At 41.5% G+C, this 25498-nt stretch overlaps 2 protein-coding genes across 3 annotated transcripts; one reads left to right on the top strand and one right to left on the bottom strand.

The window, feature by feature from the left end:
- Positions 1–395: 395 nt before the first annotated feature.
- Positions 396–6635, bottom strand: traf6 (TNF receptor-associated factor 6). Of its 2 annotated transcripts, none has more exons than XM_070851071.1 (8): positions 6568–6635; positions 5220–5545; positions 4869–5019; positions 4141–4299; positions 3939–4010; positions 3536–3613; positions 3089–3406; positions 396–2306 (listed from the first exon to the last, which is right to left on the bottom strand). In XM_070851071.1, exons 2-8 carry the CDS (start codon positions 5543–5545, stop codon positions 1701–1703), a joined length of 1710 nt encoding a protein of 569 aa, XP_070707172.1. In that variant the 5' UTR covers positions 6568–6635; the 3' UTR covers positions 396–1700. The 2 variants fall into 2 exon arrangements, with proteins under 2 accessions (XP_070707172.1, XP_070707250.1); XM_070851149.1 differs by lacking the exon at positions 6568–6635 and adding an exon at positions 6475–6550.
- Positions 6636–6751: 116 nt separating this feature from the next.
- ttc17 (tetratricopeptide repeat domain 17) lies at positions 6752–23219 on the top strand. Its single transcript, XM_070833170.1, has 25 exons — positions 6752–6922; positions 7520–7609; positions 7925–8094; positions 8911–9022; positions 10133–10264; positions 10731–10840; positions 10954–11101; positions 11360–11499; positions 11962–12122; positions 12486–12598; positions 12799–12951; positions 13551–13666; positions 13865–14021; positions 14229–14300; positions 15621–15845; positions 16447–16666; positions 18602–18721; positions 19380–19675; positions 19825–19978; positions 20096–20216; positions 20607–20766; positions 21227–21310; positions 21717–21836; positions 21954–22097; positions 22226–23219. Exons 1-25 carry the CDS (start codon positions 6752–6754, stop codon positions 22355–22357), a joined length of 3621 nt encoding a protein of 1206 aa, XP_070689271.1. The 3' UTR covers positions 22358–23219.
- The last annotated feature ends 2279 nt before the right edge of the window (positions 23220–25498 follow it).

Below are 25498 nucleotides of genomic sequence, written 5' to 3'. Positions count from 1 at the left end.
TGGTGTTTGAGTGTTGGGGTTTGTTGCAATCTCCAGAAACAATTTCACTTTCATTCTTTCTGCAAAGTTTTTCTGGTTTTTAAATGATTTACTATATCGTAATAATCTGAAAAATACTAACTTCAGGATTTTTAGGATATATTATTAATACTTATTATTATTTACTTCTACTTATCTTGTTGTTATGAGACATTCTAAACATGTTTTCAAGACTTCACTAACTCTGCCTTTCTTATTGGAAATATTTTACCAGGGTCCTTCAAAAAGGTAGAGCACAACATTTTAAATAGTATTTTATTCCTTGGTTTTTTGCTTGACATGAAAAAGGCAAAATCATTTTCCTCACATATAGTATTTATGTTTTGTCCAAGTCAGCAAAAGACATTACACTGTAAACTACAACGGCTGTGAGTTGAAGTATGCTTAGCTTTAATTTAAGGCCATTTTCATCAGTATTGAATCATATGCTAAAATTAATCATCATAATTGTTTACATGGTAAGGTCACTTTGAATGGAATAATAACAATGCAATGATAGAAATGGACTAAAACAAAAAAACAACAATATATTAATAAGATCACGTAAAGCTTAAAAGGCAGCATGTGGTTTTAAAGTAAAGACACTGGACCGTGATGTTGGATTTATGTCTACTGTTTGGTAGGAAGTTGTGTGAAAAGGCATAATAAATTCTGTCAAAAGCAGAATGAGCAACTTAGCGACACATCTGCGTAGCTGTAATGGATTATGCAGAAATCTAGAGTGATAATGAAACCGGGTAAAGAGAAAGTCTGTCATTTTTGCTGATTATGTCACAGTGATACCAAAGAACAGCACACACAAAAGTAGTGAAGCATGAAATGCTGAATTTTAGAAAGCACATGTATGTGAATTTTGCTAGTCCTATTCATATCACTCCTGTGTTGATAAATAAAAAGGTACCCATTGAAGTTTTGATGTAACAGTTATGTTTGCAGTCGGCCTTTCCCATCAAAATACACTGCACGAGTCCTTGAGAGCCAACAAATGTCTTCAGCGCATTTTGTCCTTTTGCAAAGCAGACTTCTGAAACTTGCATCATTTCCAAACATCCATACACACATCAACTAGTAGTCTTCTTCTTCTTCACCTTTTGCTGGTTTCTTGCCATGTTACTGCTCTCAAATATCCAGTGTAATACCATTAAACCAGAGGAGGTCATAATGCCCTCCTTTTGTGTGGTGGACATGGCCAGATTTGCTTCTTTGCACGGACAAATGCTTCCCCTTGACCACAGATATGAGGGGAAATGGATACCGTGCTCCAAGATAGCGCCGCATACATTCCAATGGAAGTTCTTTAGGTTTGCATATTTTTGGATATGCTACTCTTGCACATTACAATCCTGAATCTCAAACTGTGATTATAAGAGGAGTAGATTCAGTGTGTTTGTGCCACTTCCACATTGCTTTGCCGCCATTTTCCTTTGAGAAAGTATCACATCACCCATAAGTTCAACTGTGACCACAACAAATCCAGCCCAGCAGTGTTCCTGGGGGCTTTGGTTCACTTGTTCGCCTGTTTGTATACACTCACAGTATACTGTCATTACCACCCTCTGCAGTTGATGAGAACTTGTATCGCCTCACCCACATGCATGTGCACACATGTGGCTCATTGTATGTGTGCTAGTAAAGGATGAGGTAAACACTCAAGTTTGACTTTAGTCCCTCAAAACGGATGCCTCGGGTCCTCTAGGCTGCACTGCTGGTCCCTCGCGGTGAAGCATATTGTCAAAACGTGGCGTGACCTCACAGCGGATAAGCAGAGTATCATCTTTAACAAAGGCTCTCTGATTCAGCTGATGCAGGTGTAGAAAGGTGACATAGCCAAATCCTTTGGGGTTGCGCTGGATGGTGGGTTTCTGGAAGGCTTGCAGGTCTGGTTTAGTCTCCATCAACTCCATGTGGTGTTGACCCTCTGGGCCCTGGTCTAGGATGGCAAGGCGGATGGTGCCCTGGAACGGCCACGTCAGCTGCCCATCAAAAACTCCTTGCATGGTGTGGACAAAGAGGGAGATAAAGTTGGAGCAGCGCGGGGCACTGGGGGTCTGCAGGTGTAGGCGCAGACACAGCTTGTAGCCTGGACGGCCAGTGTAGAAGCCGGGGCTGTGCTCAACTACTGGCAGGCCTGCTTCCTGGTTCTGCAGGTGTGCAGAGAAACCTCTGAGGCGCCAGATGAAGATACCGTGACAATGCTGGGCCTCCAGCTCCTTCACCGTCTCCTCCAACATCGACACTCTACGCCTGAGCTCTGCAAGCTGACCAGCCTGTGGAAGAGATAGGAAAGTTGTTTCAAATGGCGAAGACTTGGCCCATAGCTACGCAGCAGGTGCAGCACGATCACCAAGTAAGCACATGTAGTTACTCAGCATCTATGTTTACAGACGACGTGTTTGGGCACCACATTGAGTGTAGGTTACTCAAAGCCCAATGCACAATCACTATAGTTACACATGTGAAATGACAGAAAACAGACTTGATGTGTAAAAATTAGTTTTGGGTCTTCTTTACAAGGGTATAGTGCAAGTGAAACATGAGCTGCTACTCCTGCAGGGCTCGTCAAGCACTTTCAAGGTACCTAAAACACAACTTTACAGACTCTCGCAAGCCTTTATCAACACATCTTAATTATAACTGTAGATACAAATGTGAAAAATAAAGTTCACAGAATTCCTTTATACCCACAGCATCAATGCATATTGTCATTATCATTTCAATTATTGAAAGATTTTTGGTTTACATGAACAATTGTGTAGATGAGATCGTGTATATTCAAGCAGAATCCTGACCTTGAACACATATGGGTTAAAATTATGCATTTTCCCGCTGTACGCAGTTAATAAGTTGAAATGAAAATGCACGGCTGAAATGCCTACAAACTAACAAACGTTTCTGTACCGCCTGATACATATGAAAGAGATCAAACACCCGACAGGATCATGTAGCCAGGCGAGATGCAACAGAAAGACAACAACTGTGATCACAGACTCTGTGATAACTCAGACAAAGCGCATGCACATATTAATACTTCAAAGCTCAAAGGCTTTACCTGTGTATCTTTTAAGATGATGAGCTCACGCAGCTGGTGATCCTGCTTCACCAATCGTCCATCCATCTCCCTGAGCCTCTGCATCTCCTCACTCGGCTGACAGTTGCTGCTGCAGCTTGCAGCTCCTCTGGGCCCACTACAGGTTGGCACTGATGCTGCAGCAGCTCCTTGATCCTCGGAGGAAACAGAGGGGCCTTGCATCCACAGGGATTTGGGTGGGGTGCCATTGAGGCTAAAGCCACGCAGGAACTCAGCCATGTAGTGCATATGCATCTGTGTGAACTCCTGCATGTGCTGAGCCAGGTTGTGTCGCTGCATCTGCATAGGAACACAATTTTTCTTTAGGACATCTGGCCTGTAGGGCTATAATATGAATAATATTCATGAAGAAAACCAAGTTCTAGCAGATTTGGCTTTTCAACATGGTGTAGAAGATTGATCACCTACCCTTTTATTGCAACCAAAAGGGTTAAAGGTACAGGCGATGGGTGCTTTTGGGCAATCTGTATCACAGTGAGATTCCATCTGAAACAAAAACATCATCAGCTTAGCTTCATTCATTCATATTTATCAAATCAGAAACCCAATGATAATTTCAACGAGTCAGTTATTACTGTGTAAGTATGAAAAGACATCACTGGGGAAGTAACTCACTTCCCACCTCATACAGAAAGACCTTTTGAGCATCATTGTTTATTATTTGAATGGCTGCCCACATCAGCTGTGACATGGGCAGTGACTGGGTGTGGAACGGTTCCCCAAAGTTTACACAAAAGAACTTCTTGTTGGCAGGATTAATAATTCACAACTACAAAAAAAAGGTTTTTGTGGCAGACATTATATCACTCACCTGGTCCCTGATGAGATCCATCTCACAGTACTGGCACTTCACATTGGCAAAGGGACACTGCTGTTCGTGAAGCTGAAGGAGCAACAGAAACCAGATTGTAAGGAGACTAATCCTCACTGTTACACAATGCTTCTGCCCTGGCCCTACGAGAACTATTCTGTAGAAAGCATGATGAGCAGTTACATAAGTGAGTTAGCTTTACCTCCGTCTCCTCGTAAACAAAGCATGCCACACAATCTGGACACGACACAGGCCTCCTTTGGCACTCAACAGTTGTGTGCTCCTCTAGGTGGCTCTTTCTCACAGACTGTTGGCACTGTGGGCAAGGCGCAGTGGCAAACTGACACTGGGCCAAATGGTTCTGGAAGGAAAACAATACATTCAAACAATATAGTCAATTTTATTCTGAAGCAGGACATCATTGGTGCACACATAACAATTTCATCATCCACACCAGGGGAAGATGCAGTTCTTTACTTGCCTTATTTGGGCTTGTGATTAGAAGCAGTGTAAAGAAATATTGGAATAGTCAGAAGGAAGAGTTTGTGCTGACTATGGTGGTGTTGACAGGAGGCAAGCTGAGCTTCCAGCATGTCGGTTTTCTTTTCAGGTCATTTTATTGAGGCAGTTTTTTTGTTGAGCTACACTCACAGAACTATACTGAACAGTGAAACTACGATTCAGACATGAATTAGGACCTCTTATTTGCAGATACTGATTGGGAATGGATCAAATATAAATCATCACAATTGCATGTTCTGTGATCATTGATGATCCACACAGTGGAATCAGTCATTGAAATATCATTAAAGTCTTATAATGCAACCCAATGTCATTTTAAATTCTAGATTTTTAAACGTAAACTCTGTTTCCATGTTCTTACTTGAGCTGTATTCAAAATCAGAGATGTCTGCCACTCAAAATTCTCACCTCCAAATGTCTCAGCTCCATTTTCTCAGCACAGTCAGAGTTTGGACAGCGAACGGTTAGTGATAGAATCTCCCGTTTGGCAAAGTTATCAGGAAACAGCTGTTCTTTTGACAGCATTTCATTGTCCACGGGGCACCTCTGGCCTGTATCACTGTTTTACAAGAGAAACAACAACAATCATTTGGGCTGAGCAACAAACGTTTCAGGGTTCTACATGGTGTCTTGTATTTGAGCTAGTGTCGGTGAAAACCTTGCATCGTTTGGACACATGCTGTACCTAGATGACATTTATCTTTAAATTACTTCTCAGTACTGAGTGAGTGTTATGAAGAGAGCGGCACAATAGCATACCGAATGGACTTCTCAATGCAGTTCTTGCAGAAACGGTGACCACAGGGTGTTTGAATGGCATTCCTCAAAGCCATGAGACAAATAGGGCACTCGTATTTACTCTCTAGGGGTGGATCAAACTCCACATCATAGCCCTGGACGGGGGCAGCGGCCTGAAGACTAGTGGGGGTGCTGCTGATGAAGGTGACGTCGCTCTCTGAAGGGCTGAGGAGGGATTCCCGTTCCTTTTCCAGCATCGCCAACGCACAGCCCGACAGCTCTCCACCAATAGCTCCTTCATAGCTGTCCTCCTCCAAGCTCCTCTTACTGCCGTCAAAGCAGGCCATCTGTGGAAAGTGAAACAAAATGGGCAAACGAAACAGTGTTATGCTACAGAAGAGTGACGCATGATTCTACAGAACTCTCGTCAGTCAAGTAACCATCTTTTTAAACTCCCTCCCTTCCACCAACCATCTTTTCAATTTCTTTACAAGGACAGCCGGGTTCTGTAACAGCCCCGATCCACAGACTCACTAACTCCTTTAACACCAGAGATGTTACTGTATTGTTCTCTACAATAAGATATTATAATGAATGGTATGTGCACGATAGTACACATCATAGTTAGTTTATAGTGCTGCTGACAACATCCCAATGGGAATGCTTTAGTGCTCACACTACAAGATACTTTCATCGCTGAATAATCAGTTGATTAGTTTTTCCAAGTACTTGATTAAAAAAGAAGTCAATCACAATTTCCTACAGGCCAAAGTGACGTCTTCAGGTGGCTTGTTTTGTCTGACCAAACCCAAAGACATACAGTTTACTATCATATAAGTCAAATAAATGCAGAAAATCCTCACAATTGAGAATCTGGAGCTGCAGAATGTCTGGAAATCTCAGCTTAACACGTGATTTTAATGTCGAGTCTGTAATCACAACAGCCATCCCACTGATAGTAGGAGACAACAGCATTTATATTCTATATATAAGTTCTACTTAAATATAACTTATATTTTACTACCCTCTACACCTATTGCTCGATGGGATGTAAAGTTTAACGTTAAGTCATTTGTTTTCACAATCAACATGAATCAACAAGACCCAAACCACAATTGAAGAGATCCCTTAGCTAACAGGTCGCTGATCATTAAATCGCATAACATTTATAGGTAATTCCCTGCATATGTTGGATGTACTTGATGGACCAGTCATGCCCCTGGATGCGGAACTGCAACTTATGCTACTCAGAAGCGATTAAAAGAAAGATACTGACCACAAGCGCAGGCACCAGACGCTCGTCCTCATCGGCAACAATTGCACTAACATACTGAGTTTGAAGCAGATATTGTTCTTATATAGTACTCACCTTTGCCTTGAAACTCTTACGAGCTTTTCCTTTTTACACAATTTCCTGTTTTTTCCCCTCCAAACGTCATCAAAGATGATCTGCGGAGTTTCTGTTTGGTGCGGACGCGAGCGCCGCCCCCTGGCCGGAGGCTGTCACTGCAGCCACACAGCAAGAAAAAAAAAAAAAAAAAAGAGCCTGAAAAATGGCGGACCTCAGGAAAATCTGTCCTGAGTCTTTGCCCTCTCGTGTCAACTATTGCCACAAAACTTCTTTTCAGGGGAAGCTTTTCATCCTTCTTTGTATACTCATAGTGGACTCCGGAGGAGCTACGACCCACTGGGTTGTTACAGAAGATGGGAAAATTCAACAACAAGTATGACAGTTAACGTTAGCTCATTGACCTGCTAACGCTTACGTTAGTTGGCTAGCTTGTAGAGCTATTTCTGTTAGCAATTAATGGTAACATTTTGGCATGTGGATTGTTAACCTTATCGTGGTAGCTTAATTTAACTCGACGGTGCTCGGTTGTCTGGTTCGGCAACGTTACAAGCAGCGAGAAATTCACATTAAGTCGTCTTGTTTGGCTAAATAGGTTAGCTTCCACTAGCTACCTTAAAACTGACGTTATCGTTAGGTGCTTGAGGTCAAGATGACCAAAGTATTTCAGGCCCATGTCACCGTCCGCGTTTGAAAGCACTTATCGATATGCTAGAAATAACGTTAATCCTAGTTGGTGCCAGCTTCCAGCAAACTGCTGCCTACATATAGATGCTGTTTGTATTCATGTGACAAGCATTTGGGCTCCATTAAGCTGTATTTGCACACCTCAAATTAAGAGTTTTGAAAGACTATTTCCTACATGACTCAGTAGAACTTGAACACACGGCCCTGTCCTCATCCTTTTAGATTAATTAGCTTTTTGAATTAGTTTCATACTCCCCAAGTCTTTACCGCAGTGTTTTTGTTTCAGGTTGACTCACCATTGAATCTGAAGCATCCACATGACGTTGTGATCTTCATGAGGCAAGAGACTCGTGTTAACTACCTAAAGAAACTTGAGGTGGGTGGGTTTCACTTTATCAGTGTCATGTGCAAAGATGTCAAATAGGCTTTATGTTTAGGTTTCATTCTGGTTATTCTACAGAATCTGTCTAGTAGAAGAGTTTCTTTCATTCAGATTGGTAAAGCTTTTCGCAGGAAAGAGGTACCAGTGTCTCGATTCTGTGGGCGGAAAAAGCGGCATTCTGTTCAACATTATAAATAAATGCTTAGATCACAAATATTTAATACTTAGCATTGATTATTCTAACAGCTGTCCATTTCTCATGCTTACTGGCCTTTCACTGATTGATTTTTCTTGGCTGTGGTTGAGCAGAAGCAGCTAGTGGCACAGAAGATTCACATTGAGGAGAATGAGGACAGAGACACAGGGCTGGAGCAGAGACATTACAAAGAGGATGCAGACTGTGTCATGGCTAAAGTACCGCTGGGAGACCTGGACCTTTATGATGGCACCTATATCTCCTTGGAAAGCAAAGACATCAGGTGAGCTCTCCTCAATAAAGCATGCCATTGCCAGCACTATAACAGTGTTTTTGTAAAATGCTTATATCTTGCATAGGTATGGTTAGATTTATCCCCCCTGAAGGGACAGTGGGGTTGTGTGAGGTACTTATCTACTGTCAGTCTGTCGGTTGTTGGTATGTCACCAGTTTGGAGAAGAAAGCAGGATTCCCGACACAAAGCTACGTGACGTACTGCTGTGGACAGCAGCAAAACATATTTTAGTTAGATCTAAAAAAGACCCACCAAAAAAATAAATCAATATCACTTTAAGTGCAGCTTTTCCTGATGGGAACTGAAGCCGTTATATCTCCCTCTTCAAAGCCACCAGACTCTATTGATAAAAACTGTAATTATGTCTCGCAGAACACAAGAGTTCCTAGTGTAGTTGCTGTAACATAAATGTTTTAACAAGTTAGTTTGAATTTAAACACCAAAATCCCACAATAGTACAAACTAACTGACGGCAGGGTAAAGGAGTGCAAATATTCTAAATACAGTGTACACATAATCAGATTTTTTTTTTTTTTTTATTACAAGTGGGTCTCTTCTTGAATGCCTAAAATGCTGTTGCCTCCGTCCTCAGTAGTTCATTGCTCAGCATCAGTGCCACTGATCAGGCCTGCTTCTCCAAACTGGAGATATAACAACCACTATCCCCTGTAGATAATACACTGAGTATGGATAAGTATCTCATACAAGCCCACTTCAGAAAATCTGAACTGTCTGAACTATGATTATAATGCAGTTCTTTACATAAAGGGATCATCCTAAAGGACTTTTTTTTTCCTCCTGCAGCCCTGAAGACTATGTGGATTCCCGGTCAGCTCTGCCCCCGGATCTAGAAAAGCCTGACTGTGCAAAATTGTTTGAATTACCTTATAGTATCCATGCCTTCCAGCATCTCAGGGTGAGTAGAGGCCAAACTTTTGTTTCTTTCTGTCTTGTTTAAATAAGATTTGAACTTTTTTTTCATCAGATAAACTATCCAGTTGGGAATGTATTGAACCTTTTGTTGGCAGAGCTGACATGCTTTTTTACTGGAAAGTGAAACAGACACACAGAGAAGATCATAATATATAATCACACTATTGGCTCACAGGTAAAGCAGTCAGAGGCAGATATGGGATGATTGTCAGGAAGAGTCTTGAAGTATGGATGTATATAGTTCTGATTTGTCGTTGGCTTTGTGGATTTTTCATATAAGTCAGTGTCCTAACAATAGAAGCAGGCTTATCTAGGTCAGGTCTGGTTCAGGGTTATTGGAAGTATTAGCCAGTTACTTGAGCAAGTTAAGCATGGACCAGAGATGAGATATATGCTAGTTATTGTCTAACAAGGACTTTACAGATGTATGAATACAGACAGGAAATCCCAGCCAACCTTGCTGTGGTGAGTATTGTAATCATCCTCAATAATAGTCCTAAGAGCTTAATGGGAAATGCAGTCTAAAGGCCTAGTGTGAAGGCATGTTGATAGATTGCATCCTATCAACAAGATTCTTATTGTTAAAAGTACAATTTTCATCAGGTAACAAGATATTTATATTCTATGACCCTTTGAGCAATAAAAATTGCCCATGTGTAGATATGCAAATCGCTGTAATCTATGTCTCTGAATCTCCGGGAAACCACTTGATTTTATCATACGGTTGCTACATACGGTCCTACATCAGTTTTATAAATGAGACTAAAGAATAAAGATTAAAGGAAAGGGATGTTTTTGTGGGTGATATTTTGTTATGGTCAGAGGAAAACCCAGTTCACATTGCTATATTTTATTCAGTCCATTTATTGTCCTAACTCACTTCCTTAAGTTAGTCCAGTCCATATCTAATTGCATTTAATTTCTGAGACATTTAAGGTGTGTGCTTGAGAATTTCCGTTAGCCATGCCGTCACATAAGACCATTTGTGCATTGCTTAATAAAATAAATACACAACAGACCTGTTCCCTTTGCGTTTGACTCATCACATGCTAAAAATTCTAAGTAACTGACTCTTCCCTTCTCTCTGTTCCAGGGTGTGCAGGAGAGGGCAAACCTCACCTCCCCACTGCTTTCTAAGGAGGATCCCATTTTTAGTTCATTGTCACATAAGCTGGGCCGCAGTGTTGATGAGGTTGGTCATCGCATCCATCAGGGGTTGATAAGGGTAAGTTCCTCATGTACAAATACTCAAGACCAACATTTTCCTCTTTCGTAAAGACAGACAGCAGCCTTTTTTTGTATAGAAGTAGTAAAGCACAGAAAATAAAAAAATATCCAGTTATTGGGGGCAGGCATTTTTAGGATTTTGTCTACATGCATTTAGGTCTATACATGTGTGTTTATCTGTTCTCCTTTCAGTCTCTATCTGAAAATCTGTGTGGTTTTGAAAATGGGCTAAAGGCTCCCAGATATTTACACAATAGTTACCAGCACAAGCCCAGACACATTCAGAGTATCAGCGAGTCAGCCCAATTAGGCGTGTGATTAAGATCCATTGTAAAATACAGCAAAACTATGTTGACAAAAACGGACAAAAAAGATTCCATAGAGACCTAACAGCTAGCAATTAGTCCTTTTGAAAGAAGTTTAACGAAGCGTGTCTGTGCATGTCTTTATGATTGTGTGTCCAGAACTCGTCATCCTGGGTGCTGTACAACATGGCGTCATTTTACTGGCGTATGAAAAACGAACCTCAGAGGGCAGTGGACTGTGTGGTGCGGGCTCTGCATTTCTCCCCAAGGTACTGGTCAGGCTGGTCAGAAGGCCACTGCAATAGTATGCTGTTAACTGTATGAGACTGCTTACAGGTGTTTAAATTCTCACACTGTGTGTGTTTGTCTGTTGTACTTGCAGGCAGCAGAAGGATGTAGCCCTCGTCAACATGGCCAACATCCTGCACCGTGCCCATTTCTCGGCAGACGCTGCTATTCTTGCCCACGCTGCCCTGGACCTTACCTCAGATCTCTTCACCAGCCACTACACCTTAGGCAACATCTATGCTGTAAGCCAAGCAAGCATTGCACTACAGTAGAGACTTGTGCATTTAAACCACAGACTTACCACCTAGTTAACTATTTTAGGATGGTGTTAACCAAACTTGCGTAGCACATCTATTTGTGTCCCTAAAGCTTTATACCCATGTGTTACATAGATTCAGTCTGTTTTAATTATGTCGTTTTTGTTACAGCATGATAGCTACATTAAATAAATCTGTGTTTGACCTCTGCCATATCCACGGTCTGTCTGTCTGTCTGACCAGATGCTTGGGGAATACAACCACTCAGTGCTGTGTTACGAGCAGGCACTGCAGGCCCAGCCGGGCTTCGAGCAGGCCCTGAGGAGGAAGCATGCTGTGCTGTGTCAGCAAAAGCTGGAGCAGCGCCTGGAAGCCCAGCACAGGTAAGCAAGCACTTGTAAATACATGCTCTAACTACTTTGGTTGTTAACACAGTATTACCGTAAACTTACTGTCAACAAAATCAAATTATTTCAGAAATCCACTATAATATTAAAACCTATCCAAACATGTCCTATTATATGCAATTGTGAACAAATATTGGTTGGTGTAGGATTTTGTGAAAAGCTACTGTGCAATTGCAATGAAAATGCAGGCGTCATTCAGAATATGTTAGGATGTGTAATTTTTAGTGTTGTATTCCCTACAGGGAGATTTTCCACCAGGCTGTCAGAGTATTTAAATAAAATAGAAGTCCCTCAGATCATGAATGCAGAGTGGATTATTTCAAATAAGAAGGCTTTAACATGGGTCTTGTGGTTGTGAGATGATCATGCAATATGCAGTGTTTCCCTGCTATGCATTTATGCATTTCTCTTCCTTTTTTTTTTTTACCATATTTGCAGATCTCTGCAGCGGACACTGAATGAGCTGAAGGAGTACCAGAAGCAGCATGACCACTACCTTCGCCAGCAGGAGGCACTGGACAAACACAAGCTGCTGCAGGAAGAGCAGATCCTGCGCAACATTATCCACGAGACGCAGATGGCCAAGGAAGCCCAACTTGGTAAGATGCCATGCATGTAAAACTGAGAGCATTTGTGAGGTGTACATGGCGTGTATTACTTTTTGGATTTTGTAAAAAAAAAATGTATATTAAGTTAAGAAAAGCTAATTGCTGTCTCTAGTCAAAAAAGAAAATGTGCTAGCTGTGATGTTAGCATGTTTTATGCTAGGTAAGTGCAGATAGCAATAATTCTGAAAGGCTAGTGAGATGATCAGCAGGTGCTCTGCAGTAAAGTGATAAATTCTGATTGTATGGAACTCTTGTGATGAAAAGCCACAGTAGAAAAGTCCCAGTAATCTATATTTGATCCTCTTGCTTATTGCTACATATACATTGAGTATATATATATGTCATGTGCTTCAGGGAACCATCAGATGTGTCGTCTGGGGCAGCAGCAGCGCAGCCTCTACTGCCCCTTTGACCTGCCTGTGCGCTATCACCGTGGTGATCTGTTTGAACATGTCCACTACGTCCAAGTGAGTCTCCTCAGTTATTACAATGTAGGATAAAGTGGATTATTGATTATTTTAGGTTTGTTTTAGGTTGATTATTTTAGGTTTTTCTTTGCCCTGCGTGAATAATTTAAGGGAAAAAACCAACGAGGGAACATTACAAGCAAAAAATCTTCTTTTAGTTTCTGTTTCTGAGTTCTTTCTGTTTCGCTGTTTGTTCATAGTTCGGGGAGGAGGTGTCAGTGGCATCCAGTGTGGCACTTGTGTCAGAGCGAAACTCGAACCAGACAGCAGCCAGCCCCGAGCTCCATCCCTCTGTGTCCGGGGACCAGGACCCTGCTGCTGCTCTCTGGGGCGGCCATCAGGATTACACACAGGCAAGATGGACAGCTGCATTTGACTGTTTTGTTTGTTTGAATTCATTTGTTGAAGGTCATATCAAGGACTGTGCAGTATAGTCAAATTAAAACCAAAAGGACAGATGATACCTCAACAAAATTCAGAAACCACACTGGACCTGTCAAAGAAAGTTGTGCTACTGTAGAATCATTTCTGGATCACATTCTGTCTTGCATATGAATTTGACAGTCAAAACATATTAAAGAAAAAAATTACAGAGGGCTTGAAATAGATTTACTGGGCTTACCTGTATACGTTTGATATTTTTGATAGTGTTTGTCATTAGTATAGTAGTGATAGTGTAAAATGTTACTTTTGACACCAAATAGGTTTTGTAAAAAGCGTTGGCACAAGAAGATGCAGCTTTAGCTCACACCTTTTCAGTTTGGTAAAGAAAAGTCTTTCTGCTGTTGCATTTTTTAAAATTTATTTTTGTTTTTCGTTTGTTTTTCCAAAATTGTTTGTTTAATTATTTACAGTCTGCAACACATTTTGATTTCCAGTTCGATTTAACAACATGAATATTCAACCATGCAGTTGTTTCGGAGAATGAGAGCAAAGCGTCTTTTCACTTTAGGACATACAGAGGATGCTGTGGCCTCAGAGGAGTGACTGTGCCCATGAGTTCCCAACTGTTCCCCCCGCTCACCTGCTGCCAACCTTCTACCTTCCACCTGAGACACAGGGCCTGGGGTCAGTACACACTCCTGGATGGGGGTGTTGTTGGAGCATAGCCACTTTCCATTACTACTCCTCAGTTTCAAATCAGTACTCTTTGTTTTAATGTGTCTAAGTGAGAAAAGAGTGACCTTGTGCCTCCAGAGATGCACAACAGAACATAACACATTCAACTGACCTGTGAATGAAATATGTGTAATTGTGCATATTCAGCCCAGTGGCAACTCTCTTCTACGGGAGCAGCAGCCCTCCTGAGACGGTATCTCTGCCAAACTGTGGCCCCGTCCCCCAACCATATCCAGCCCTCCTGCCTGCCTCGCTAGACTGGCCTCTGGAAGAAAAGGAGCTGCCAGATCCCTCTGCCTCCCAGGTATCCGTCTGCCTTTTTTATTGCCTGTGAGTATGTATGTCTGATTTGAAGGGGTAAATAATGAAGATGGATAGATCAGCAGTGTGTTCATAGAGTTACTGTGCCCTTACTCTTCTACTCTGTGTGTCTGTGTATGTGTGTTTCCTATGGTACATGGAACTGTGCAGAAGAACATCCAGTCTTTAATATTACACTGTGTGATTACAGATACTGCAGTCACGCACGGGGGCATGGACACTGGAGGAGATTGGCTCCAGAATAGCTGAGGCTATGAAACAAGTAAGAGGGACCCTCACTTCTCTGTTCTCATAGCACAATAATGTATCCCACTACAATGCTTGAAAGTTTAAATCCGTACCGAGAGAGACAACATGTTTTCTGCATTTGATGATTGAATGCAAATGTACCTTTTTGGTAGGGATGTCCCAATCAAGCCCCAATTTTTTTTAAATCTCTTACCTAAATGTTGATTAACTACGTATCCGACACACTGAAATAAGAGCTGTTGCTACTAAATTTGACACACCTTATTTTTCATAAGCTATTTGATCCAAATACTGAAATATTGGTCTTAAACTGTTTCAAATTTATAAAGTTAATGAGTAAAGTTAAAGTATTACCTATGATGTGAAAAGGTTTGACGTGAAATCTGAAATTGAAGTGGGCCATTAGAGAGAGAACCTATCACTCTGAAGTTGTTGTGACCAGAAAAAGAGGTTGTACAGTGATGTTACAGAGTGATGCTGTAGTGATACACTTGAGACGGCGTCAGACCAAGCACATTCGGTGCAATAGACAAGCTTCCCCAGGATCAATTTGAATCAAATTTTACAAATAAAATGTCTTCACTGATCTACAGTGAGAGTCCTGTATGGTTATTATTATTTGTCCAAATTTAAAAACAAAATTATTATTATTTTTTTTTTTATGGGAATAATGTATCACTCTGTTGGAGTGTTTTGGACTACTGAAAGGCCTGTGGTTCTACAGTGATGTTACTACTGTTGATGCTTAGCTAATGTTACCTCATAAACAATTTTTGGCTGAGTGCAGACACCAGCTTGCAGAGAGCACACAAGCCGAACAACAGCCAGGTGTCATTCTGGCCTGCCATCGACTCACTCACGGAATTGTGAACATTAATCTGCAACAGCTGATGTGACCTGCCGCCGGCAACTTTTGTCATTTTAACCGTCAAAAACGACAGTCAGCTCTGGTTAAAAATGAAAAGCTGCTTCCTGAATGTTTTGTAAACTGCTCTTTGCTAATGAGAAAGAGAGAGGAGAGATAACAGATTCATTACTGCTTGAGATTATCAAATTCTGCCAACCCAGATGTCAAAAAGAAAGACTCAGTCACTACAGAAGTTCAGTAAAGACTGGGACGGATTTGGATTGGCTTCGCTTTAGCTGACACAAGGCCATATGCCAGGATCTGCTTTGGATTGGCATGGAATATCTCAAGCAACGCTCACACGCTCCAAACTAAAGATGTTGTGTTGAGAAAATGTTTGAGAAGTTTTTCTCAGATTTGAGAATCTGAACCTCTCTTAAGTCATTAATTTCCAGAGCTAACAGACATTTGTTTGTGTATATATAGGCCACTGTACCCCGCTGGCAGGTCCACAATGAGGCAGCCCTATTCTGGCGGGCCAAAGGCAGTGGCAGCCGTGCCCTGCAGTGCCTGCGCCAAGCACTGAGCTCAGCCCCGCCTTCCCACCGCCACTTGTCCCTCACCAACGCTGCTAACCTGCTGCTACACCACGGCTTGGCCACCCACGCACAAACACTGCTGGAGCAAGCGTTGGCTGTCAATGCGTCAGAGGTAAAGGCACACTGGTACTGAACCTGCTGGGCTTTACCACCTTCGACGTGCACGGATACTTTACAGTTTGAGACACTCTATTAACTACACATTTTTGTTGACAAACACAAGCAACTCCGTGAGATAATCAGTGACATGGTACTGGTGTATTGATAAAATTGTAATAATAAAAGTGCAGTCATCACCCCCTTCTGGTGCTTCAGCAATGGACTAAAATCTATAGAGAATTCTTGTTGCATCTTGCTATGTCAAGTCTCAAAGATAAAGATCTTCTAGAAATAAAGAGCGGTGTTCCCAATAAAATGATTATGTTATACCAGTCAAGAGACCACATGTAAAATGTGTGTAAGAACTGCAGCTGGTTAACTGTAGTAGGTGATGACAATATATTGACAAATGACTCGCCTCTCTTAATCGCCAGAAACTGCAGTGTTGTTCATGCAGTTTTAGAAAAAAAGGTTTAGTAACTTGTTTTGTCCCTGTATCTCTTTGGGATGTACTCACATCTGCTGAAGCTGAGTTTCACTTTCCACATATGTTATCCATCAGCTAATGTTCCCCTTTTGGTTTTGGTTTCCTTTGCTTTGTTTCCCTCTCCTAGCCCCACACCCTGCTCAGCCTGGTGAGCGTGCAGTTGGCCCAGGGCAATGTGACAGGTGCTCTGGCCTTGTTCCGCCACATCCTGGTGACGGCCCTGTCCTCCTCTTCCTCCTTCTCATCCCTTGCTGGCTGTGAGCAGTGTCGCACCAGCCTACCTCTTCTGCGTTGTCTGCAGTTCTATCCCTTCCTTTACAATCTTTCACATCGACAGCCCTGCTCACGTAAGTGAATCAAACACACAGACTTGTTTTACTGCCTCTGAAGAATAATGGATCATTCGTATTTTACTGCTTATAATGTTACACCCCCAGATTTTGTTAGAGCGGGCAGCTAAAATGTGAGCTGCGATAAACTTTCGAACCATCAGCATTAATCCGGGATAAAGTTTAAGGGTTTGGAGACACTTTTAGAGAGTGATGGCAAAGGAAGTCGTAGCTTTTAAAGACGTTTCATGTTTTTTTTAAGATGTAACAATTGCATCATTAGACTGTTAGCTGAGCAAGAAGCTGAAGCATGTGTATGTTTCATAGCACAAACCTATGTGTTGGTTAAATCTTATTTAACAAACATACAAAGGCAAAACAGTGAGCACCATTAATTTCATAATGGCGAGCAACAAATTAGTACTGTTTTGAAGATTAGGGGTTATGACCTCCTAGGTTCTTCCTAACCTTTATTTTGTCTCTAAATTTTGTATTTTAGTTGCAAAATATTACCAAAGATAATTAATGTTGAATGACAGCGTTTATACTGCTTTATGTAAATCTGACAGTAAGTATTAAAGAAGTCTAAATTATTGTTCTCATTATATTTTGTAAAAAACACTTAGTTAAGCCTTACAAATAACCAGATATAATAATAATTTTTTGCTTTATCGTCCAGTTCTACCAGCTGGCTGTGATGATCTGGAAATTGGCCATAGGCTTAAAATGCACTCGTGCTCTGTGGTCACAGGCAGTTTGCAATCTGAAACACAGAAACCCTCCATGTTGTCCCTTGAAGCTGCAAGAGTAGCCGTGAGAAACAAGTAGTATGTTGTGCCTCTGATGTGAATAGAGATTGCACCTTCTTCTTTATTCATATCAGTGGGAGTGAAGCGAAAAGTGCTTTGAAGTGGAGAAATTTTGCCACTCAATAATTTAGGCTGCAGAAAATAGCTGATGCTGAATTTAGAAGGGTCTATATTTTACTCCCCAAAGCTAAATATTGCTCGCGTGAAGCTCACTGAATACATGAGGTCACAAAAGCACTTAAAAACACACACCCACCTTAAGTTGGGGCAAAGGTGGGAATATCAGTGAAAAAAAAAACTTTTTACATGTTAAATTTCATGGTGGCTGCGGTACCTCCCACGTTTGATCCTGTCTAGGGTGTTGCTACAGTCAGACAAGTGGTAATAATTTGAGCTTTCTGTCTTTTTTAATGGTTGTGAAAAACAACTTATCACACCGTAGAGGCTATTAAGTTTACAGCTCAGCATTAGGATAATGGCAATCACTGTAGACTAGCTAACAAACAACAGATAAAATGTACCGTTGCAGCAAAGAGAACCACAATAAGCTGGAGTTTCCAATTTGAAAAATCAGAGCTTCACTAGAGTAAATTAAGACGGTGAAAAGATTCAGCAGAGAAACTGATTTGTTTGTTTCAGAAAACAAACACAGTTTGCTGTGTTTCGAAATAAATAATGTAATACTTTCTGTCCAGGAGAGAATTGTTGGCAGGGAAAAAGCTGTGCCAAAGCTTTCATGATCTGATTTCTGTGTAAACCACTATATTTAGTAGAAGTAAGAGTAGGAACCATATTTTTAGAGGAAAAGTTCAAGATTATTACTTTCATTCAAAGTAACTAATCAAACTGCATTAGTAACTTGTCTGTAATAACATTATGATCACATATGTCCCCACATAGGAGGGAGATAATTATTCAAGTCTGAGAATATTTATTTTATTCCAAATTTACTGATTTAGAGAATCTGCAATAAAATGTAATGCCGTAGAATATATGAAGAATATATTTCCCTTACGTTTTTGTCTTTCTCAGCCTTTCTTAATCACTTTTATCATGAATACATTTGTTTTAGTGCCAGTTTGTGTTACTATTGTGGGAAGGTTTGGATAATATGTTTACCCAAGCTTGACTTGTGTTGATCCAGAGGGTGGTGCCTGCATAGAGGAGGAGGAGCTCGGTATACAGCTGGAGGAATGGGAGGGCAGCGAGGAGAAGCAGGATGCACCCACCGTTTCTGCCATTGAGGACTCCTTGCTCTTTGAGAGTAAGAATCTGATTTAGTGACACCTAGAGTGGCAACATGGAAAAGCTTTCCAGGTCTGTAGTGATGTAAAGAAATCAGTAGGTGTCCAGTTCACTGCAGTTCTACACGGTGCTTAAATGAACGGAGAAGATTTAAACTAATGCCTTATTTTCTACTTTATCAGGGTAATTAAGTTGTTACATTGAAATGGAATTTTTGGCACCCTCTATACATACATGTGTACACCCAGGTAGTGATTCATTGTTTGAAATTGCACCTGGATGAATGTTAAGAGCAGCAACAAGATGGTCGTGTTAATCTGGTCCTCATTTTTACATTAAATGAAAAAAAAAGAAAAAAGAAAACGTTCCACTTTATTGAATTTGATCGACTGATTATAATGAGTACAAGAGTGATCATTATGTGATATATGAGTGTCTGGATCCTGACTTAAATGTACTTTGTTCACTCAAATATCTCAAAATATAATAGCATTTCCTTGAGATTACCAAAAAAAATGTAATTGAGAATTAGACCACATCACTCTCACCTGTCAGTTGGCTTAATTTGCTACCCTGAAAAACATATTGATCAGACTCTAAATAGTGTTCTGTCCTGATCAGTTTAAGTTTTTCTCTCTCTCTCTAAATGGTCTCGTTTGTCATTCCCCACTCTTTAGAGGTCGTCTTGGACAGTAATGGGTCAGGTGAGGCAGCTGGACAGCAGAGGGCTTCTCCCTCTGCCTCTGGAGCAGCTAAAATGGCCACCCCGTTTGGAGGTGGAGCAGTGGAAGGGGAGGAGGAGTGGCAGCTGAAGGAGGACCTGATGGGAGCTTTTGAGGGAGCGCTGGATGTCGGAGGCAAACGGGGAGACTTGCGAGGTATCCGGGTGCTAAAGAATGACCGTGTCATGGGTGCCCGTGCTGGCGGTGGGCCCTGCTTCGGGAACTGTGAGGATGACGAGGGGGCGGAGTGGGTGAGTGTACTTGCCTGTCCTTTTTCACACAAACAGGATTATGTTTGAGTCATCATCGCCAAACTCTAGTAGATCTGTGTTGGACTGATGTGACTGAAGTGTGTTTAACCAGACTAAGACTATGAATGGTTTTTGTTGTTGTTCATCAGATCACCTTCCAGGTAAAGCGGGTCAGGAAGGCTAAAGTGGACGGGACAGAGAGCGTTACAATCTCTGATGACAACCAGAATGGGGAGTCACTGCCTGGAGGACACTCTGTGTTGGAGATAAGCGGGCCAACTATACCCTCGCCTGGCCCTTCAGGTATCACATACACTTGCGTTTCATTTACTTGCACCAACATGAACACAGACAAAAAAAATGAGGGGCTGGAATTCACCCAGCTGAGAGAGACGTCTTTGGTTTTTGTGTTTTGGGCAGGCCGCTGGAGGGACTACACAAGTCTTGGCTGGCCAGGACCAGAGGAGTGCCAGCGGACACGAAGGGTAGACCTCACCACTGTCGCTAGTACCTGGTTGGCTGTTTCTGCCAAGAACATTGAGTAAGACTCTCACTGTCCTGATCATGGCCACGTTTTCATCTCATGTTATAATAGTCAGTTTCAAAGAGTTTTAAAAAAATGATATGATTATATCACTGAATTCAGCTGGTACTGAAACACTGACCATGTATGCTGTCAGATTTGGGACTGCTTGCTCTAATGTGTTCTCTAAAGTTATACATGTGAAAATCAATATCCACAAAGCTTTTAACATCTTTGAAATGTGTGGAGTGTTTTTATTAAATACCTGTTGAGTGTTAAGAAACAAAAAAACAGGAACAGGAGATTGATGTTCCTGCATCACAGCGCATCAACAACCAAAACTCAGTAGATACAATTTTTAGTCTTCTATGTTTAACTTTCTATTTTCCCTTCACTGTCTCTCTTCAGTATCACCGAGCACATAGACTTTGCCACTCCCCTCCAGGAGCCAGCTGCTGAGCCTTTATGCAACGCCAACCTAGCTGCCAGCATGCACACCCTCGACCACCTGGCTGGGGTGGCCAATCGTGCCGCCATCCACTACACTGGAGAGAGCCAACTGCGTGAGGTAGGCTGAGGCAGAAGCCACAGATTACCAGAATTAACTTAAAAAAGTAGGAGCTTAAAAACATCGACCAGCACAATGACAGTGTGAGAATATTCAACATTCTCCTCTCATGAGTTTCAGTTCCACAGATGAACTTCCATAAAACATGTATTATATGAAGCTTTATGCAAACTAGTGTGAAGAATTCAAATTTCAGGAGGGTAAGAACTTGTGATGGGTACCCAAAAAGTCAGAGACTAAGTCCAGCGGGGTCATACAGTAGTTATCGTCTGAATCTAAACAAGGTTTAACGGCCAAGACAATCATAGTTTGATTGAAAGAGCATGCAACATGTTCAAGGTCAGTCCTAATGTATTGAAACTCTCAAGTGGCAAACTATAATTACACACCGACATAGATGATAGTCAGACTGTTATTAAATAATCAGCACAGCTATGTCTCTTCTTGTCCTAACCCCCAGGTCCTGCAGAACCTTGGCAAAGATAAGTTCTCCCCTCAGTCCTTTGAGCAGGTGGGCACACGCATCGCTAAAGTGCTGGAGAAGGTAAGAGCTCCCACTTCCTCCTGGTTAAAGAGAAACATTAAGACCAGACAAAGGACATTAGCAAAGGAAACCAGCGAAATGCCAACTAGCAAAGGCAGGATTCCACATTCAAACGTTTCAGTGTCTCTTTGGAAGCAAGAGGCGCAGAAGACTGCTCAGTTTCATGGCTCCTTGTGTAGCATTACCTAGCCCAACAAGTTTGTTTGTGGCCCAGAAGAAATGTACGGTGTGTTCTCTGAAATAGAAGCACGTTATTTGCACTTTGTTGCTGTAAATTATAGTAATTGTAGGTCTGCAGGAAATTATTTCAAGAAAGTGCCATTGCTGTGCATAAATTATTATTAGTAGTAACACCCAGCTATTTTAACACCTAACACAATTGTACATTTAACCCCTGAAACTGCAGAACCAGACATCGTGGGTGTTATCTAGCATGGCTGCACTGTACTGGAGGGTGAAAGGTCAAGGCAAGAGAGCCATCGACTGCCTGCGACAGGCCCTCAACTACGCCCCTCATCACATGAAGGCAAGTTAGACATCAAGTGTTCCCAGTGCTTAATCCACCGCTGATTAAACGGTTGTTTTAAACATGAAAAAAAAAACAATGTTCTGGTTTTTTTCTCCCTTGTACCTTGTGAACCAGGACGTGCCCCTCATCAGCCTGGCCAACATCTTCCAGAACGCACGGCTATGGGAGGACGCTCTCACAGTCGCCCGAATGGCAGTAGAGATTGCCCCGCACTTTGTCGTGAACCACTTTACCCTCGCCAACGTATACATAGCTATGGTAACGGCTACAGTTAAGCTTTCGGTTACTGTTCGCTTCCCTGTTAATGACCCACTGTTCAGTGCATTTGTCAAGCAGTGATGCAAGTCATGTCCTCATGGCGACGTGGTTGTGTTTCTTGACAACAGGAGGAGTTCGAGAAAGCCATGCGCTGGTACGAGTCTACCTTGAAGCTGCAGCCAGAGTTCGCCCCCGCTAAAGATCGACTGAGAACCATCCAGTGTTACCTGCTCACCAAGAGGGAACGCCGTCAGCCCTAAGCCACTGAAGCAGCTGGAACCCAGGAGACACCCCGCAATAATACACACACCAGATAAAACACACACAGACAGACACATGCACACTCACACACAGACACACACTCATCTGACCACCACAGATGTCCGGATTCTTTTTCTCTTTGAGATCGAACTCCCCAAAGAATTACAAAATACAACTGTAGATAATTTTTGCCCCAAAGCTTATCCTCTAACAATCAAGAAGTTATGGCTACCAGTTTTCTCTAGGTTTGCTTCACAGAGGGAAAACATCGTACGAGGCTGTGAAGTTCCAATTAATTCTTCTTCGATGTTTTGTTTTCAGTCTGTGCTAATTGGAAGAATAGCTCACCTTGTCTTTCTTGGAGACATTTTAGTGTTTTGGTATGAGGGAGGTGGCATCCAGGAGGACAATAACATGCTACAGCCTGGAGATGGCGCCATGTTTTAATGTAACTTAATTGGAAATTCCAAAAGGAATGGATGTTATACAGTATTTGTTAAGTCTTTTGCTGAGATGGTCGGGAATGTGTCTCTCAACTCAGAGGTTAAAGGAGTTTGAATTGGACAATATATGCCTTCGCTATTTCTGCTTCATAAAATGGATGGGAATTCTCAGTTTTTGCACTTTTTTTCTATATCATTCCTATTTATAGGGGACCTACGAACTGTTTGATTTTGCTCCAAGATAATTTAAACACAAAAGAGAGAAACTGAAATATGCTATTACATTTGCTTCTTAAGTTATGGGAATTATACGGCAGAAAAAGGATTTGCCATTGACCATCTATAAAAAAAAAAAGAAATAAATAAAAAAAACCTCTTGAAGTGGAATCTGTATTAAATGTACAGTATTAAAGGCAGTGTGTGGATTTCATTAGTCCATTTCTCTGTGTCAATTCTTCGGTCTCTTTTGGAAATAATAACACCCGTTTGGACGCCTCAAAGCTTAAGTTAAACTAAAAGTTGTAGCATCTCACCATTAACACTTTCCAGCCACACTTAATGAATCCTTGATCGAGAACTGCTACCAAAAGCATGACTGCAACCTTTTTCTAGGAAACATTTAAAAACGGGCCTAATGGTGGCGCTGTCCAACCTTTTTAGGTAAACTCCTTTTTTATCAACTCCTACAATCTTTTCTATCTGACTGGAGGATGAAATTACACAATCTTCCAATGTGATGTCTATGTTCTACATTATATGGCATCAGAGTATATTAAACATTCAGTTAGGAATTATAATATTCAATTTCTATTTAATTATACCTGTTCTTCTTTCACATACAGCACACTAGTGTCACATAACTCCTTTGTAGACCAGTTCAGACATTAATGAGCGTCATCAGTCCAGCAAAGTAGTGTCATTCTTAATGCTATTTATAAAGAAATCGAACCAATTCACCGTTCTTTGAGTGAGTACATTTTGTGCTCTGCACCAGTCACCAGCTACTTAACACAATAATAATGAATCAGCCTTCAGCCACTTAATGAAAAGCTGCACTGGCAGTGATGCATATTGTATTGACAGATGAAACAACACTCTGCTTGGATAAATATTGAAAGTAGGACAGATTTAAGAAACTGCAGGTTGCACCTGGTGAAACCAGGCAGTGAGTGAACATTACTGAAGCAGTCCAGCAAATGTGAAGACAGGCTCATTAAGAGTAAGACCCTCGTGGATCATCACACCATAGTCTACAGTTTAGACACTTTAAAGCAGTGAGAGACCTGAAGAGTTTGACTTGAAGGTGTGAAATACATTTTTTGGAACAAATAGCTACAACTCACACCTGTCAAACACACTTTCTAATATCTCTAAAATGTGGCGGAGAGGTGAATGAACTATTCAAAGGCTTAATGTATGTTTCACGTCAAATAAGTTTTTGTTGAGTTATGCCACTCCACTGGCATGTCGCTGGTGTGGTGACAAGTTTTGAAAATGGCAGCAACACAATCAGAAAATGACGTTTTCAGCGATTCTTTCCTTTTATTTTTCTGTTTTTCCGTCCATAAGAACATTTTACACACTTCAGCGCATATCTGCTTTTTACAACCTCCAGTCAACTCTCTAGAAACATTCATTTAAAGTACATGCTATTGCATTGCAATCCACGTAGAAGTCATTTTCAAACTGTGATGGCGACAGCTGTTTATCTTGTTGCAGTTGGAAGCAAATTAATAAAAAAAATCAGAAGCTTCGTAGTTCCTTACCCCGACACAGTCATGATAATTATTGTAGCACTTCACAAAGCAAAATACTTAACTTCAAAGATGGTGTAAAGCAATAAATATAGGAGACATAAATTATAACCTGACTGTTTGAAAGTGCTGCTGCAGATGCAGCGCAGAGCAAAGGTGTGTCCATTCACACAAAAAGTGCATTCACGTACTGTAATATCCTTGTGAAACAGCACTTTTTTTTTTCTGCTGCCTTTTTTTTTTTTTCTCTTTAAATTGCCAGACCTAAAAATGGCACAAGCACAGCGCGGCCTGCTATTTTTAGAATCCTGTGAAGGAACAAGATGGTTGCAGAGGAGCTGAAGTGTATGCACACACTCCTATAAATACAAGCACAACACATGAGAGGGCAAATTTGCAGCTACGCATTTCCCGCTCCTCTCCCTCAGATTCTCTACCACTGAGGGCAAACAGGCAACTGCATTGCTAATGGACATATTTATTGTTAGCCCCTTGGTCTATTCCTGTGCAGCCGAACCCACTCCCCGCTCTGTTTTGGAATGTTTCTCAATGAATAATTGACTGGAGTGGTATTTTTGACCAGCCCTGTCTTGGGTGCGGTATATAAATAGCTCATGTGCAGTAAAGCGTGCATGGATTTGTCAGGGGCGTTAGGCCTGGGAGTAGGAGCCCTGTTATGTAATAGGCATGTGAGTTGGCACACCACAGAGACACTGCATTGAATGGGTGTGTGTGTGTGTGTGTGTGTGAGATGTACCCATTGAGTGTTTTCAGAGTGATAGTATACTCACTGGTCCTTTGTTAAGTCTGCTGCAGCTGAGGCGGCTAATTTCATTATTGCATTAGTGAAATACTAACTTACATGCACCTTTTGTGCCTTAAAATAATACAGTTTCTTTAAGTATATGCATACATATATAGATTAGCAGTAGAGGATGTTTAA

This window comes from Pempheris klunzingeri, chromosome 1 (genome assembly GCF_042242105.1).
Source record: "Pempheris klunzingeri isolate RE-2024b chromosome 1, fPemKlu1.hap1, whole genome shotgun sequence".
Classification (NCBI taxonomy): Eukaryota; Metazoa; Chordata; class Actinopteri; order Acropomatiformes; family Pempheridae; genus Pempheris; species Pempheris klunzingeri.
The sequence above is the reverse complement of the archived record's forward strand: the minus strand, read 5'-3'. Positions and strand labels throughout refer to the sequence as shown.

Excerpts from the sequence above, each read along its gene's own strand:
- traf6 (XM_070851071.1), bottom strand. The coding sequence starts at position 5,545 with ATGGCCTGCTTTGACGGCAGTAAGAGGAGCTTGGAGGAGGACAGCTAT. Across the intron at positions 4,300-4,868 it reads TGGAGCTGAGACATTTGGAG|AACCATTTGGCCCAGTGTCA; the intron begins GTGAGAATTTTG and ends TTTTCCTTCCAG. Across the intron at positions 2,307-3,088 it reads TCATCTTAAAAGATACACAG|GCTGGTCAGCTTGCAGAGCT; the intron begins GTAAAGCCTTTG and ends TCTCTTCCACAG.
- ttc17 (XM_070833170.1), top strand. The coding sequence starts at position 6,752 with ATGGCGGACCTCAGGAAAATCTGTCCTGAGTCTTTGCCCTCTCGTGTC. Across the intron at positions 14,022-14,228 it reads CAGATCCCTCTGCCTCCCAG|ATACTGCAGTCACGCACGGG; the intron begins GTATCCGTCTGC and ends GTGTGATTACAG. Across the intron at positions 21,311-21,716 it reads TCGCTAAAGTGCTGGAGAAG|AACCAGACATCGTGGGTGTT; the intron begins GTAAGAGCTCCC and ends CTGAAACTGCAG.